At 44.0% G+C, this 17982-nt stretch overlaps 1 protein-coding gene across 6 annotated transcripts in view; it reads right to left on the bottom strand.

The window, feature by feature from the left end:
- Nucleotides 1-17982, bottom strand: part of RERE (arginine-glutamic acid dipeptide repeats) — a 439397-nt gene that overhangs the window by 240191 nt on the left and 181224 nt on the right. For 4 of the 6 annotated variants that reach the window (XM_070079330.2, XM_089301519.1, XM_051858112.3 and 1 more), the window contains exons 3-4: nt 17251-17321; nt 8709-8834 (exon numbers count right to left, since the gene is read on the bottom strand). In XM_070079330.2, the coding sequence (XP_069935431.1) occupies nt 8709-8834; nt 17251-17321 (197 nt within the window). The remainder of the gene's footprint in view (nt 1-8708; nt 8835-17250; nt 17322-17982) is intronic. The other 2 variants (XM_070079333.2, XM_089301520.1) reach the window with 1 other exon arrangement.

The raw sequence follows: 17982 nt of genomic DNA, 5'->3' as shown, positions 1-17982 counted from the left end.
ATGTCCCAGCTGCTCTGCTTCTGATCCAGCTCCCTGCTAATGGCTTGGGGAAAACAGCAGCAGATGGCCCAAGTGCTTGGGCTTCTGCCACCCATTTAGGAAACCCAGATGAAGCTCCTGGCTCCTGGCTTCAGCTTGGTCCAGCCCTGGATGTTGTGGCCACCTGGGGAGTCAAGCAGCAGATGGAAGATCGATCTTTCTCTCTCTCTCTCTCTCTCTCTCTCTCTCTATCCCTCTCTATCTGTAACTTGACTTTCAAATAAATAAATAAATAAATCTTAAAACAAACAAACAAAAAAGTGGGGCTCACGCTGTGGCATAGTGGGCTAAGCCTCAGCCTGCGGCATCAGCATCCCATATGGGCGCAGGTTAGAGTCCGGCTGCTCCTCTTCTGATCCAGCTTTCTGCTGTGGCCTGGGAAAGCAGCAGAAGATGGCCCAAGTGCTAGGGCCCTGCACCCTAGTGGGAGACCCAAAAGAAGCTCCTGACTCCTGGCTTAGGATCAGTGTAGCTCAGCCATTGTGGCCATCTGGAGAGTGAACCAGTGGATGGAAGACCTCTCTCTCTCTCTCTCTCTCTGTCTCTGTCTCTCTCTGCCTCTGCCTTTCAAATAAATAAATAAATCTTTAAAAAAATCTAACCTACATTCCAGAAAATTAATTGAAACAGAGGAAACTATAACTGATATTTACCACCAGGTAGGATGAGTATTAACACACTTAACTTGTATAAAAATTATCAAGAGATAAATATTTGGGATATTCCAGAAAGACATTTAAGCCATTTCGATCTCTTCTGTTCACAAACATTTTGACTGCTTTTACCATCAACTTTTAATCAAGTTGACAAATATTTCTTTCTTCTACTATCCTAGGAATTTCTTTTTTTTTTTTTTTTTAACAGAGTGGACAGTGAGAGAGAGAGAGACACAGAGAGAAAGGTCTTCCTTTGCCGTTGGTTCACCCTCCAATGGCCGCCGTGGCTGGCGCACCACGCTGATCCAAAGGCAGGAGCCAGGTGCTTATCCTGGTCTCCCATGGGGTGCAGGGCCCAAGTACTTGGGCCATACTCCACTGCACTCCCAGGCCATAGTAGAACTGGCATGGAAGAGGGGCAACTGGGACAGAATCCGGCGCCCTGACTGGGACTACGGGACTAGAACCCGCTGTGCCGGCACCACTAGGCGGAGGATTAACCTGTTGAGCCCCGGCGCCGGCCCCCATCCTAGGAATTTCAACAGGGCTCAGAGAGAAAAGGTAAGGATGGGGCTGGTAGGGGGTGGGTAACTCAATCTGCTAAAATGATGGAAACAGACAAACTTCTGTCCCTTTTTGGACAGGCTGTTTCGTGAAAACAGGCTGCTAGTTCCTTTAAAAGGACACAAAAACTACTTACAGATTGAAAATCTCAGGTCTTCCAGTCTCAGATTTCCATTTAGAGAATACATTTTAGGGGAAGGAGGAATATACACTCGTTGAAAAAGGCACAGTGCATGGGGCCAGCACTGTGGCTCAGCGGGTCAACGCTCTGGCCTGAAGCGCTGGCATCCCATATGGGCGCCGGTTCAAGACCCGCCGCTTCCAATCCAGCTCTCTGCTATGGCCTGGGAAAGCAGTGGAAGATGGCCCAAGTCCTTGGGCCCCTGCACCCACGTGGGAGACCTGGAGGAAGCCCCTGGCTCCTGGCTTCAGATAGGCTCAGCTCCAGCCGTTGCAGCCATCTGGGGAGTGAACCAGTGGATGGATGACCTCTCTCTCTCTCTCTCTCTCTCTGCCTCTCCTCTCTCTGTGTAACTCTGACTTTGAAATAAATAAATAAATATTTAAAAAAAAAAAAGAGAGAGAGAAAGGCACAGTGCATGACACTGTCTACAGACTATGAAGAAGGCCTGACTCGGGGAAGGAGCGTCATGTCTGCCTGCACTGAAGTCACTGATGCTGATAAGAGATACTGTCACCATGGCATCCTACAGCAAGGGACTGCACAAAGCTACCAGCCTACTGCCATGGGTTGAATGTCCCAGAGAACTTGTGAAGGACAGAAACTCCATGTTGTTGTTTCTTTCACTCAAACAGTATGACAGATTTCACAGTGGCAGGGCTAAAATGCCTAACAATGCCTCTTAAGTAATAAAGGACAAGACACCAACCCTGAAAGAAGAGAAAGCTCAAAAAACAGGCAAAGGATCATTGAACTGAACATGCACTCACGGTAACAAAAATCTTGCTGATATCATAAAGGCAGTCATAAAAGCACACAATAATAGAAAGCTGTGTTCAGAAAATGTGCCTTAATTAATGCTCTCTTTTGGAAAAAAGGGAGATGAATATGATGGAAAGACAGCCTTAAGAACAAAGCAGCTGGAGCCAGTGCTGTGGTCGCTGTGGCACAGCGGGTAAAGCCGCCACCTGTGGTGCTGGCACACAGGTGCTCGTCCCGGTTGCTCCATTTCTGATCCAGCTTTCTGCTATGGCCTGGGAAGGCAGTAGAGGATGGCCCAAGTAGTAGAGAATGGCCCAAGGCTTTGGACCCCGAAAATTTTAAAAAAAAAAAAAAGAAAGAAAGAAAAAAACAAAAAGAACAAAGCAGCTGACACTTTGCCTTTGTGGGAAGGCAAGGTATGAAGACAACTGCTCCCAGCACAGCGAATCACTCTGTGAGAAGAGCACCTGTTCTCTAATGCTCTTATGGGTTGCCCTTTGCACTGTAAGTCAGTTGAGAGCTTTAAGAATCTTTATAATTTTTTACCATTAAAATTCAATAGCTATTGACCAGCTTTCATTCAGGTTAGCAGGATTAATCTCAATATTAGCAGTTCTTCTGAAAATTTGGTTATTTTAACACATTTCACCACAATCAAAATACAAAAAGTGGTATCTCTGATGATGTCTCTCTATGGATATGTTCGGTATACTAATGTCAATCAGGGAAGGCACAGTTAAAATGAAAAGGCTGGGCGCCTCAGGAACTCCTGCAAAGCTAACCAAACAACCAGGCTGGAGTTCTGAACAAGTAGGTAAGAAATACAAACAGTGGCACTTCCAAATAACATTTTAATTTTAATTATTAAATGGTACCCGAGTCTCAAGTATGAAAAATAATTGTGTTGGAAATACCTAATAAATGACTTATGCTACCAAAAAATATAGTTTTAACACTGCGTTGACAAATGGCCACAGAAGTTTAAACTAGGTATTACTCAAAGCACCCTTTGTCCATAAAGGAGTAAATGGTATACAGTATAACACAGACAGCATCAAGAAAATCTCTCAGAGCTCAAGGAAGGCTTCATGGAGCAGTACAAAGACTCCAAACTAAGTCATAGGAGGTATGGCTTCCGGCCAAAACAAGTCCCTCAGCAGGCAGGGAACTTGTTCAGTCAGTCTCTGCTGCTGTGCAAACACCTTTCTATCTTGTGTAACTTAGCAGGTGTGTCCAGACTGGTGAAGTGGATCTTCCCAAGGGAAGTACAAAGCCCAAATTCTTAAATGAAAAGTTTTACTTGACGTGCATACACATACATACACAGTCACACCCACACAATGCAAAGCAGCGATTTGCTTTTCAGATCCATACAGATGCTGTTAAGACAGATGGAAAGGGAACAGTAATGGTTCACCACCACTGTTAACAGGAAAACAAAATTTACTGATACTTAAAAGGGTTCTCAGGTCCTTCTACTCACACTGCTGCCCACTGATTCAGACCCTGAAAAAAGCCAGCCTGTGTGTGTGTCAATTGCAAAAGCCATCTACTCTACCACATGAACAAACTGCAGGCTGGCTGACCACTCCTGTAGAGTGAGAGCAAAACATGAGGTCCCTGCAAGGATGAACCCGCAGAATGAGATCGGTCGTGACGGCACCAGGATAACCAGGCTGGGGTGAGTTCTCCAGATTTAAAAGGCAGGCCACTCACTCACTCACAGCAAGATTTTAGTGCAAATACGAACTTAAAGTTTTCTTGTCTGCAAAGGAAATCAGCATCACAAACAGTTGTGAAAAGTAAGTAGGTTAAACTGTGTGAAAAGAATGGCAAAGTGCCTGGGCACAAAGTAAATCCTCACTATTGTTTTACCTCCTCACCCAGCAACTGGTTCTAAACGACCCACGGCAGAGCCTTGTCAGAGCTGCATGCCTAGTCTTAACCTTTAGATTATTTTCAGCACCTTCAGAATGTGGTCAGATATCATTGATCCTCTTTCCAGAAAAATGCACATACATGTAAAACTTTGCAAGAAATTTCAAAAAGCTCACAGGGGCCGGTGCTGTGGCCCAGCAGGTTAAACCACCCCTTGCAACACCAGCATCCTATATGGCTGCTGGTTCAAGTTCCAGCTGCTCCACATCCAATCCAGCTCCTTGCTAATGCACCTGGGAAAGAAACAGAAGATGGCCCAAGTCCTTGGGCCCCTACACCCACGTGCGAGACCCAGATGAAGCTTCCTGCTCCTGGCTTCAGTCTGGTCCAGGCTTGACCACTGTAGCCATTTGGGCAGTGAACCAGCAGATGGAAGATTTCTCTTTCTCTGCCTCCCTCTCTCTGTAACTCTAAGTCTTTCAAATAAGTAAATATATCTTAGGAAAAAAAAAGTTCACAAACCCTCCCAAACTCAAAGAGCCCAACCACAGGCCTATGAACCTCAGATTAAGGATGTCTAGGGGCCAGCATTGAGGCATAGTGGACTAAGCCTCCAAATTCAGCGTCAGCACTCCATATGGGTGCCGGTTTCAGTCCTGGCTGCTCCTCTTCTGATCCAGCTCCCTGCTAATGCTCCTGGGAAAGCAGTGTAAGATGGCCCAAGTGACTGGGCTCCTGCACCCACTTGGGAGACCTGGGACAAAGTCCTGGCTCCTGGCTTCCATCAGCCCAGCTCCAGCCGTTGCAGCCATTTGGGGAGTGAACCAGTGGATGGAAGATCATTCTGTCTCTCCCTCTCTCAAATAAATAAATAAAATCTTTAAAAAAAAATGTCTAGAGGGGCCAGCATTGTGGCAAAGTGGGTAAAGTCTCGCTTGCATGCTGGTTTGTATCCTCCCTGCCCTACTTCCTATCCAGCTTCCTGATAATAGCCTGGGAAAAGCAGTGGAAGATGGCCCAAATGTTTGATCCCTGTTACACATGACAGACTCTGATGAAGCTCTTGGCTTCAGCCTGGCCCAGCCTCGGCCGTTGCAGCCATTTGAAGAATGAACCAGTAGATGAAAGACTGACCTCTCTTTCTCTCTTTCTTCTCTCTCTCCCCTCCTTTCCCTCTCTTTCTGGAACTCTGCCTTTCAAACAAATAAACCATATATATATATATATATAGTCTAGAAAGAACAATAAATTTCCTAAAACAAGAATTTGTTTAAATCAAGGCTCCTGTGTTAGGTTTAATGTATGTTTGTTACATGTTAAGTATCCTAAAGAGAAATGCATCAAAAAAAAAAAAAAAAAAACTAATAGAAGAAGGGGGGTGGGGGGCTGAAACAAAATAGTTCAAACCACATTTACAGCACTGTCTTAATTATGTATGTGTGTTAGCCACTCGACAGAGGTCATAAACGTACAAAACAACATGGCCAGGGGCCTGCACTGTGGCATAGAGGGTAAAGAAGCCACTGCCTGCAGTGCTAGCATCCCATATACGCAACGGTTCGAGTTCCGGCTGCTCCACTTCAGATCCAGCTCTCTGCTGTGGCCTGGGAAAGCAGCAGAAGATGCCCCAAGCCTTTGAGCCCCTGCACCCACGTGGGAGACCTGGAGGAAGCTCTTGGCTCCAGATCGGCGCAGCTTCGGCCATTGTGGGGAGTGACCCAGCAGGTGGAAGACCTCTCCCGCCCTCCCTCCCTCCCTCTCTCTCTGTCTCTTTCCCCCTTCCTCCTTCCCTGTCTGTAGCTCTGCTTTTCAAATAAAAAAAAAATCCCTAAAAAAAAAAAAAAAAGATATGGCCAATAAAATTAGAACACTAAATAACCAAATGCCTGTATATTAACTAGCTCTTGGTCACCCAATAAGGAAGAGGACAAGAGCCCTGACCTGTAGAGCCACTTCCCGGGTGATGGGACTAAACGTCCATCGGGAGGCCTCTGAAATGGCTGCACCTCTCTGCACTGGCTTGAGCCTCTGACATGTGGCCTTGTGGTTTCTGCGTAAATCATGTGGGGTGGGGTCAGCTCTGATCAGTCTAGGGAGGGTCTGGGCAGTATCATCTCTGCCTCTTACCGCCCCCTCTCTCCCCACCCCCAGCAAGTGAACACAGTATTTTTTGCTAGACAGTGTCCAAGCTAACAGGCACAACAAGCAAAAATGTTGGCTTTCTAGCAAATACACATATGAACAGGCAAGTTAAAAATTGTAAAATTAAATCTTACCAGCATACAGCACCATTTTAATATAGAAACACAGATCACATACACCTGACTATGTAAAGTTAAATTATGATACAATCAATGTTGTCCTATAGAAACTAAATTAACAAAAACAGTCTATTAGGGAAGACATCTGGTGCATCACGGCAAGAAAATGTTAATGTTATTGTCTGCAGCCCAGTAATCAATGTTTTCTCCCAGCAGCTCTCTCACTGCACTGCACTGGGTCCGTGGGCCTGCAGAATTTACGAGTGCTCCACACATGGGGAGGGAGCTTTACCAAACGGATCCAGTTCAGATCCAGCAGGAATGACTTTGGCAACACAAGCAGCATTAAAGAACAATCAATACTGTGAGGCTCATGCAGCATTCTCTTGACTAAGAGATTCATCATCTTACTACAGAACCTTCTCCAACGCACAGGAGGGTGCCTGAGTGCTCCAACAATCATGAATTATCTGAATCATCAGTGGATGTAGATACTTTTACTGCTAAAAAATAAATACTGGTTTCACTATGCTAATATAAAAATTTACTGAAATCAGTATTATTATGGGCAAAACTTAAAAACCATTCAGCAAAAATCCTATTTAGAGAGTACTATGATAAATACAAAAGTCTAACAATGACATCACATTGATTAGAGCAAGAAAATATCAGCCAAAAAGAAAAAAAAACCATTTCTTAGATACATTTGGAAACAAAACAGGAAAGGCTAAAGCTTAAAAGTAGGAAGTTGAAACTCTAGTAATTTGTCCCTTAATGTCAACAGCTCTCTCCAGGAGTTAATATTAGACTTTTATTCAGTACATTAGGTTCTACCTTCCATTGTGGCGCCTATTATTTCAAGAACCGGCTTTCTGGTCTAATTCCCGAGTCATTACTCAGACAACTGTATAAACACCATGTTACTGCCGTGACTCCTTCTCCCCTTGACTTTGTTGCAAGCATTAGTATCCCATCTCTCGTCTCGGACCTCTTCACCCTATACAGGATGATAGTCCTAAGCCCCCAACTGAACCTTCCCCATTCTAAACTCAGGCTGCTGCCAGTGATTGTTCCTAAGTAGTGGCCCACATGTCAACTTGCCTGGAATTAAAAGGCCTGCAAAAGCTTTCCACTGCCACCACATACAGTCCTAACTTGTCTAGCCTTAGGATCTGCACCATCTACCTCCCCACCTGTGCCTCAGAGGCCCACTCACCTACATCCTGTGGGCGACCTTCTCACAGCTCCCCGTCTCGCCAGGTGCACTGCCTATACTGCTGACAGGGACAAACTGACAAGTACATCTGGAAGGCCCTTCTACTCTGCCTACCCCTAACTGTACCATGTCAAAACCTTACCCAGTCCCTATAAATGTGCCAGCCTTCACAAAACTCCCTCACATGCTACAGCCCATTTGGAGCACTCCCTTATCTTAATCCCAAGATATTCATATTGCACACTGCAACTGGACAATTCATCAAATGCTGACAGTATCCTAAATTGTGTGTGCATGGTGGCTATCTCTTCATTCCCTTGTATTATTTTCTAATTCAGAACAAATTTGAGCCCCACTATCAGACTGCACTTAGTGATTAACAGCAGTCTTAGATACCAAGAACAATAAACACTTGTCTTGCAGAGGATGTTACCATTAAATCCTCCAAAAGGAAGGAAAAGGAAGACAAATGCACACACAGCTTTCATAAAAAGGAAGCTACACTCACAGGAACAGCCTGCAGGGACCGCCCCCAAAGGGCTTTGGGTTCTGCAGATAGAACACTATGGTCACTCTTCCTGCTGCACCTCACACATCCATGACACCACCAGGGAACGCAGGAATTATGGCTACCACAGGGGAAAGTGGAGCCATACCTCAACCCAAGCCTTTGAAAGTATTTATTCTAGAACCAGCATTACAGAAAAGCCTATTTCTGAGTAACACTCTACAAAATGTCACCTGAGAAAACAGAACCCAAAACAGGTTAGATTTGTGGGCCATGGGTCCCAACGAGCCTGGGAAATGCACATTCCACACTAGGACTCGAACTTACCCCCTGCTCCCCCATTTCAGGTGCCAACATCCATACTCGCTGCTGATTGCCAGCTCCTGCTCCTTGCAGCAGCCCAGCATGCTCTCTGCTGGTGCCAGATACGCTTCCCCAGAACCCCACTCCCTCCTGGACCGTCCTAGAGGGGTAAGGAAGTCCCGTATTTTGCTTCCTCTGTGCATGTACTTGTTACTCCTTTAAAAACACACGATGATACAGCACATCTTGAAAGGGGCTCTGGGGAGGGAGGTAATATTCCTATTTTATACCCTGTGGGATATAAAATACTGACAGCTTTTAAAAACGGGATTCTCCTTACCCCTACAGGCCCTCTCCCGGCTTCAGAAAGATGCTGTGGTGGCTGTGATGCCACCGGCAGAGAGCATGCTGGGGGGTCACACAAAGCAGGAGTTGGAGATCTGCAACAGGCCTGGGAGTTGTGGACCTAAAAAAGAAAACAGTTTTAAGTTAACGTGCCCAATGCCCCCTCATACCCTGGTTATTAGGGGCACTCAGCACACAAGCAGGTACTCTGCAAAAATCCTGCCAGGGACGGCCTCTGAAATCTCAGATAATTTGTGCTAACACCAAAGTCCACCCTACTATGTTAATCAAAGCTGCTCCTCATTTTCAGTGTGAACAAACATACGTAGACCCTTCCAGCTCCACTCTTGAGTCAGGGTCCTGTCATAAAGCAGTATGGTGTGTGCCCCTCAAAATAACCAAGTTCAGGTGCGACACAGTGACAAAGCACAGTGACAGAGGCATGCTTCATTTTCAAACAGGAAATTCTGTGGCATCAGATAAACACAACAGTGACGTGGACCAAGCGGACAAACTGAGCTTTCAGAAGGGTTTCCAGTGAGACAGGACAGGTGGGAGCCGGCAAACAGCCAAAGCCTGAGGGCGGCCAAAGGACCTGACATTTTCCTCAAAGTCCTGTTTTAACTTTGTAAACCAAAGCCACGGCAAGCAGAAAAAGTCTTTAAAACACAGAGGAAAAAAGACCACATTCAAATAGCTTTAATTTTTCTCAAAATGCCCACAAGGTAAGTGTAATGAACAGACACAGAGCATAAAGTTCAAGAAAGTCATTATTTCTTTAAGGGGAAATATCAGTGTAGCATGTACCACATGTCTTTTATTTAAAGAAGCTTGGAAAACATTTAAAAGTTAGCAAAAATAAGATTGGAGTGGAACTTCTGAAAGCCAGTGCAGTCCTCACAAGTATCAAAAAAGATACCTCAGACAACAGTTTGAATGTTCTTTTTCAAATATTCTAGAGAATACCACACACACACATACACACACACACACACACACACTAACCAATCCCATTCCATGTGGTTTGCAATAAACAAAAACGTTCACATACTTATGCAAGAACGTTTGCTCTTAAAGTTTAAAACATTATGATCCAAATTTTAAATATTGTCTTTATTAGGTGTCCTGCTACGTATAACTCCTTCAGTGAAACAAAGAATCACTCTCCAACTTTCTGTGAGCCAAGATTTTAATACAGTCCATCAACCACTTTTTTTAATGTATGTCTTTTTGAGCCTCTGTAGCTGACAAACACCAAGAAAATAACCTCCTACTTGGGTATGTCTTTGATGACCATTTGATTTTCTCCCTTTAAAGATTACCGCCCAGAACACCCTGGGCTCCAGAAGCAGACTTTGTGCAGCCCCAGCACAAGGGAGACAACATCGTGTTGGTGGTCACAGCCTCTACCACACATCCCCCACCCTCTCCCAGCACCTCAAGTTCCAAATCGAAAGTCTGCCTGTGCACTTCAAAGTACATCTCCAGCTTATCCAATTTTTTTTTTACCAGCATCAAAATAAAATGAATTTCTGGATGATCTCCTGTGTTTTCTAGAAACTCCATTAATCAGACCACTGAAACCTTCATTCATTCAACTTAAGGATTTCAAATGTAAAAGGAACCTGGTAAAGCATTTCTAAGAGCTTTTTCATTAAACATGTAAATAATTCAAGTAACTTTTAAAACATCCATATATACAAATTTCCAGTTGTGGGAAATCATTTGATTGACCCAATTTTACCATTACTCTTCCACCAATCTCTGCAAATATCAGATTGTTTCAAACTTTCTTAAGCTCGCTGAAAAAGAAAATTAGAACACCTGGATTCTCTGCATTAAAAATTTTCACACAAGGATAAGTTTAATAAACATTATTTTAGATAAATATTTCACAAATATATATAATTAAACACAACCGTTTCAATGATAACTGAAAGTTCTAGAATCCAATTAAATTGAGAGAAATTGAAATATCCAGCTTCGCAGAAATCTTGAGCCTTGGACAGCTGCAATCCCAGTGTCCCAGGCTGCCCAGAGCCAGGCCTGCAGAGGCCGCTGAGCAGAAGGGTAACCGAGGCCAGGAAGAGGCTATGCAACTGTTTCCCGGGAAAGCGCCGCCTGGATTCCCACTGGGCACACACCACTCCACCCATGACACACACCCACATCACGCACAGAGGGTTCCCACTGGGCACACGCCACTCCACCCATGACACACACCCCCACATCACGCACAGAGGGTTCCCACTGGGCACACGCCACTCCACCCATGACACACACCCCCACATCACGCACAGAGGGTTCCCACTGGGCACACACCACTCCACCCATGACACACCCCCACATCACGCACAGAGGGTTCCCACTGGGCACACGCCACTCCACCCATGACACACACCCACATCACGCATAGAGGATTCCCACTGGGCACACGCCACTCCACCCATGACACACACACCCACATCACGCACAGAGGGTTCCCACTGGGCACACGCCACTCCACCCATGACACACACACCCACATCACGCACAGAGGGTTCCCACTGGGCACACGCCACTCCACCCATGACACACACACCCACATCACGCACAGAGGGTTCCCACTGGGCACACGCCACTCCACCCATGACACACACACACCCACATCACGCACAGAGGGTGTGGTGGTGTAAAGACAACTTTCCACATCACAGTCCACAACTGGGGGTGGATGGCACAGATGTCCAACACCAACCCTATCTGGCATGCTTCTTAAAGGACTAAATAAAATCATAAACTTTAAATTTACATACAATAAGGACAGTTAGTCCTTCAGAGTAAGCCCAGAGGATGGCTTTCATTGTAAACAAAGGAGGACAAAGGGATGGCCTGCGGAAAGCAGCACTGGCTCAGTGCGAGGCGCCACTCCTTCCTTGCCTGTCAGCGTGCACACAGTTCACCTCTCAGCGCCACTGTGCGAGAGCAGAGCAGTGACACCTGCAGAGGGCCGGCTGCTGGGAAGGAGCTGTCTCCGCGGTGCATCCACCCCCTCACGTAACCAAGTGCCTCAGGTCCACACAGAACTGCAGGTGCTCCCTTCACTACCCAGCACTGCACACAAGTCACAAGGCTCCACCTGGGAGGCACTGCCCTTTCTATAGGCTCAAACCAAGAGAAGGAACTACAGAAAAAAATATCCAGTTATATGAGGGACTAACCCCCACTGATCTATGCTGAAAGACAATCGTATAGAAACTTCAAACCAGAACATAACGCTACCCAACAAATGTTATTACTTTGGTTTCACGTATTTAAACTTCCGGGGGCAGGGGGACTGAATTTTAAAGTATTTTAAAAAGGAATGTGTTTCATTACTTAAAGTCACACAACACTACACCGTGAAGGCTTGGCAAGGTAAGCAAGATTTCTTTGTCCTAACAGCCACAAGGTTCACCTGTAGTTAATGCAGGCACTGTGCCAAATCACGACTGAAGTGTTCTGAAAACTTAGGCAGCGATTTTTCCCCAGTGAAAAGTTACTTCACTGCAGACATCATCGTGCAGCCAGGTAGCACACTAACAAGCACGCAGCCCGCATCAAGGACACACAAGGCATCCCCAGCCAGGAAGCAGAGACCCAGAGCACCAAGAGGACACCAATCTCCCGTCAGTCTCGTTCCAGGGGGCAGGCCCCACACTTGGCACTGCATAGCCCTGACCTTTCCATCCAAAAGCAGCCTACCTGGCAGAGGCAGGAGGCTGGCAGAGGTAGGAGGCGTTATATCCTAGTCAGATGTAAATAAACGTAGTTAAGTGCCTCACCCCAGGTCAAGAGTTACAGACAGTAACCAGGATGTCAACCCAGAGAGCACAAATGTCACCATCCAGGCTCTCAACCCATGCAATCTACCATCCCTTATCACCATCCCAGAATTCACATATCCCAAACTCTGAATCAGCCATGTTCAAGTTAATGTGGACAGCTTCTCCCATGCCCCATTCCCCCCAAAATAAAAAATAAAAAAGGTTCTAATTCAAGATTTACCAAATGCTAAACTAAATGTCTCATTTCCTGAATGTCCATACCACAATAAATTCCATGCTGGTGGTTAAAAGAGTAATGCTGGGACGAAGTAATGATGGTATGAAATGCATTGATAATTAACACATTGTGTATACCTAAGAGTGCAGGCACAGAAAGTACATATTTAGGAGTTGATACCTCATTATCCACGTTTCTAACAAAAACATGTATTTTATATCTGCAATAAAATTTTAAAGGAGAAAAACCAATTTTTTGTTGCTTTTAATCTTCTTCTAAGAAGCTAACTTTGGTGGACGGAGGGTAACGTCACTGTTAACCTCTCTGCTGTCCTCTGCTGCAGCGCATGCCAGAAAGGCAAGCACTCAGTTCTGCAGTAGGTTAAGAGTACACACAGGGAACACAGAATTAAAAATGTTCCCCCCAGCTGAAACCATGGGTCACTTCGGCTCCCTGGTCCAAGGCTAACAGAGAAGTGCTTTTCCCACACTACTAGCGCTATGCATCCTTAGCTGACATCCTCACTCACAACCAGCATGTAGAAGGCATGGTCTTAGGGACAGGAATGATACCACAGCCCTCTCACCATGCACACAGCTATAAACTGGAAACCACCTACCATCCCTAATGCTATTTCTCCAACTCAAAGGAATCTCTAGACGAGGTTCAATTGTAAGGACTATTTCCCAGTTTTTATAAAATGAAATCAATGGTATGTATCCAAAGTATCTTTATAATAATAATTACTCACCCTTCCTGGAAACTCTTTAGATACAAGTAACAGCTGAAAGATCTGTAACTAAGTAACCCAAAACCACACTTTCCTTCTGTGTATGAAGGACAGTAACTCAGGAATTCACACAGAATTCCACACAGAGTATCAAAGGAATGGTTTCAATTATTTATCTGTGAAAAAAAGAATTAGGTAGGAACTACTATAAGGAATTCTGCAGTATTACAGAGAATGAAAATGGCTAATCTTCTTGTTAGCATTTGCAGACTATGTGATTATTTCTAGATTGCAAATTACCTCTTACTATGCTTCTTTAGCACCTGGGTTTCTACAGAAATAGAATTTTATTGTTTTTAGTAAAAGCAAGAAAGAAATTCTCCTTTTAGAACAAAAAGTGAATGGTTTTCTCTCCACCTATGCTATTCAGAGTGCTCTCCCAAGAAAAATGCTGTCAAATGTCACAAGCTGTCTGTCCGATCTAGACTCTAGGTCAATGCGAGAAGGAACCGTGTTTCTACTTCCTCAGGCCTCTCTACGGTTTTGAGTTCAACGGGCAATTTTTCAGTCCCGAGCTTTGCCCCTCTGCTAACTGCTTCAGTCCCTGGGTCTTCCAACTGCAAATTCTAAAAAAGAAATTAGATTAATTAATCTTTTCAAGTCAGGCCACTGAAGCCACAGGTTGCCATTCCATGTTACTAGTCTCTCTCTGAAGGCACTAATTAAAGGTCTGCCAGGTTCAGGAGTCGCGGTACAGATGCTCCAGTCACTGGTGATCCTGCTTGCTTCCTGACACAAAGCAGACCCATGTCTGTGCTCTAGCTCACCTCTCCTGCTCGTTACTGTTTGTTCTCAGATAACTTGGTCAATGCATTCAGGCAAAACCGTGTCTCCCAGTCTATGAACAGGTCCAATCAAATGAACACTTCCCAAGGGAATGAAAGCTTCCTAACAGAACACATAATTTACTTCCCTGAAAAAATCACTTTGTATTACTATACATCATCCTTGTGAAAAGCTGGGCTTTACATATGCCTGCCAGTGTAAGATGGAAGTGGCCTGATGTGTTTTGAAGATTAAACATCAACAAAACAGAAGCCATGGATCCCATCCTTACAGCCAAGATGACCATACAGTGCATCATCCAAACAGGACAGATGTAAAAGGTGAAAGCAGAGACCGTTTTAATAGTTTGGCAGAACGCCAGAGACAAACCAGGACATGAGCGCGTCTCATTTCCATGCCCTAGGTGAAGAACATATTACAGGGGAATGCAGTGGCAAAACCTAGAAGACAGCTTAGTTCCCCACACAAATCCAAAGACTCTTCCTGGTCTCACACAGAACTCGTTTATGAAACGTTATCACAGACCATCAGTCCAATAAACTAGCATTATGTTAGTCTCAGTGAGTGGTGGAAGCAACTCACCCCCACTCCTCAATAAATTAGCTTTTATTGTCTGAAACACATAATATTATTTAACTTGGGCCATAAAAGGCATCCATCAGTTTTTTTTTTTTAAATAGTACTAAAATAACTCTTAGGTCCCCAAATCAACCATAATAGAAATGATTTATTCTTATTTTTTGGTGTATATAAAGAAATAAATCTTTACATTAAAACTCCCAATATTCTTTTATGATAGCTAAAAAGACAAAATACATAATTACTCAACATTTCAAAGCTAGTTGGTATTTTTTTTTCATTGTTATTTGCTATAGGCAAGACCAACTCCAATCTCTGACAGAGAAACAAAGCATATTTCCTTCTGCTTATCTTTCGCTCTTAGAGTTTGGATAAACTGAAGGGGGAAAAATCTTGGTTATTCTCATCTATTTGTTTATCTGCTCCTAAGAAGTACAGCAATTCCAGGAAAGAATACAGTAGAAACAACCACATTTCTTCCCGAAGTATTCCACCATCTCTGTTATTCTTACCTAAGAACTATGAGGACATGCTGAACAAAGAGCCTCAAACAAAAATGCAAGAAATAACAGTGTGTGGTTTAGAAACAGGTATCCCAACATTCTGCACTCTACTTCCCACTGTTTCTGAGACAGCTTCAATGTGCTGTACTAGACCAAACCTGACAACAGAAGCTTCAGTTGTTATTGCCATTAATACCCTGAGCAATTACTGTAACTCGGCAGGAACCTCTGCCCAGAACAGCCACCATCACATTGTAATCAGCAGTTCATAAGAGACACTGTTCAAACACGCGGGCACCTGCTAATGTGCAAAGGGGGCTTAGCATCTAGTAGTATAAAAGAAAACATTTGCATTTTGCTTCACAGCTGTGTATTTTCCTAGGTGTGCTGGTGTCTGCTTTAGTCAAAATCAAATACAAGGACAAGGAGCAGAACAGCAAAAGCACCAGCAAGCAGCTGCCACCACCAAACCCAACTCCTTGACAAACAAGGCCACACCGGATTCTCAGGTGTCAGCGCAGTGTCTGTGAAAGACTCTTGGTAAGGAAGGAACTAATCAACAGCAGAGACCTGAAAACTGAACAGAAGCGTGGGATTTACAAGGCTGCTCCGCAAAGCCACCAGGGGTTCTGGGCAGCGCTCCAAGGGAAAACGGATCTCACAACTGAACACACAGCCGACCTTCTTTGGAAACACTAAGCATGTCTTATCATTTATGCCATAATTTTTAATAAAGAAAAATAAGTGGCATGCAGTTTTTTAACTTGCTAAATCAGAACACACTCATTTCATATTTGGGATCAGGGAAAATCATAAAAAAGAAACGAAGGAGTTGCAGAGTGATGTCTTCGGACTACACAGCACCCGTCGAGACGGAGATACTACACACAACACACGGCAGAGCACAAATACTGTCCAGCTGCAAAGGGTTTTGGAAATCAGGGCATTCAGAGACACTGTTACACATCCCTAAGAAAACTGAAGAATTAGGCGTCTTCTGTATCCCGAAGTGCAGACGGTGGTTCACAATGTTCAAGTACAAGAATCTCCTTTAAGATCAAACTGTACAAAAAGATTCCCAAATTATACTACTTAGAATTTCATTAATAGTTGCTTTAATCAACAGTGATTTTTAACCAAATATTGCTCTTAAGTGAATTTTGAAATTCACAACATAGTAATATATCTCAAAAACATATTACAAGGTATATTTTATATGACACCAAGAATGCAGACATTTGAGAAACTTTACACACACCCAGGGATCCAATGCCCAAAGTGTGCGAACCACTGGTCTAAAGCCAAGGGAATCCATAAAGGACAACATCAACATTTACACACTCAGGAACATACAAAGCTGTTGTCCTGCCTGAGCCAGCAGTCCTCCTCCCAGCTTAGACCCAGGAGATCCCTAGAGCAGTTTTAAAGTATTTTCCATACCCATCAAAACACAGTAGGAAATTTCTGCTCTCCCCAGACACTAGTCTCTGGACTGTTTTTCGCAAATCATCATTACTTCTCAAATTTACTTCACTTTAGGCTCTTACCACTAGCTGAAACAAGAAGCAGGCTGCCTGAGAGCCTCACAGTGACCCTCTACAAGTGTCACAGCAGCTACTAGAAGTAAAACCTTTAGAAACACTATTTACAACACAGGCGTTATGACGTTAGGCGTCACAGAGCTTAAAGACCAAACTAGTAACTGCCTTGCGTTAGTGCTGTGGCTGAGAGGCTCAGACACTCAGAAGGCGCGCTGGTCAGCGTGCCAACAGCGATGGAGAAGCAGTCGGGGATGCCAGGGGACGGGGAAGGGAGCGCACGGGACGGAACAAACAGCACATCAAAAACATGCTTACCAGCTTGAAGTCTTGGATGCTACAGATGAAATACGGTGTGTTTGGTCTCCGACTCTCAATATACACACAGTCTTTAAAAGAAAAAGAAATCGTAAAACATTGGCATTCGCTTCAAAGGGAACAAAAGACAGGGCCCATAAAGCCACTGTATAAGTAAATGACAAAGTACATACCTTTTGTAAGTTTTTTCCAAAGGTGATATTAAGTTATAAATAACTTAAAACTAAAGGAAAATAGGCTTTTCATTCTTTAGACCACTCTTCTGATAATTTAGAGGACTTAATAAAGCCTCAAAAATTTTTTCATGAAAAGAGGGAGGGATCCCGTGGGATTATCCATATGCAAATGAAGACATTTATATAAAGGAAATTACTGGCTGGAAACTATACACCAAGGCAAACTCCTGAATATCTTAAACAGATGTTCCCCCATCTTCACAAACAGAAATGGCTTTTCCAAGTGCTAGTTTAAATAAATATTTTGTGAAGAAATAAGTAAAGGAGACTAGCTTGAACATACTTCTACTGTAACCTTTTCACCTACATCAAGAAAGAGAAAGAAAATTAATTAAATCTCTTGTGGATAATTTTATATTAAATTTTAACTTAAACGTATCTTATTTTTTAATTGTAAGGAAACCACCACAGGCAATCAGGGACAGAATGAAGTAAACCAAATTACATTCCTTCAGGGAAGCAGAGTGCCTTCTTGAATTATACCTGGCACGGCAAT

The sequence above is a fragment of the Oryctolagus cuniculus genome, chromosome 7 (genome assembly GCF_051225735.1).
Source record: "Oryctolagus cuniculus isolate XC-2025 breed Fujian yellow rabbit chromosome 7, ASM5122573v1, whole genome shotgun sequence".
Taxonomy (NCBI): domain Eukaryota; kingdom Metazoa; phylum Chordata; class Mammalia; order Lagomorpha; family Leporidae; genus Oryctolagus; species Oryctolagus cuniculus.
Note: the sequence above shows the minus strand (reverse complement) of the source record. Positions and strands in the feature narration are given on the sequence as shown.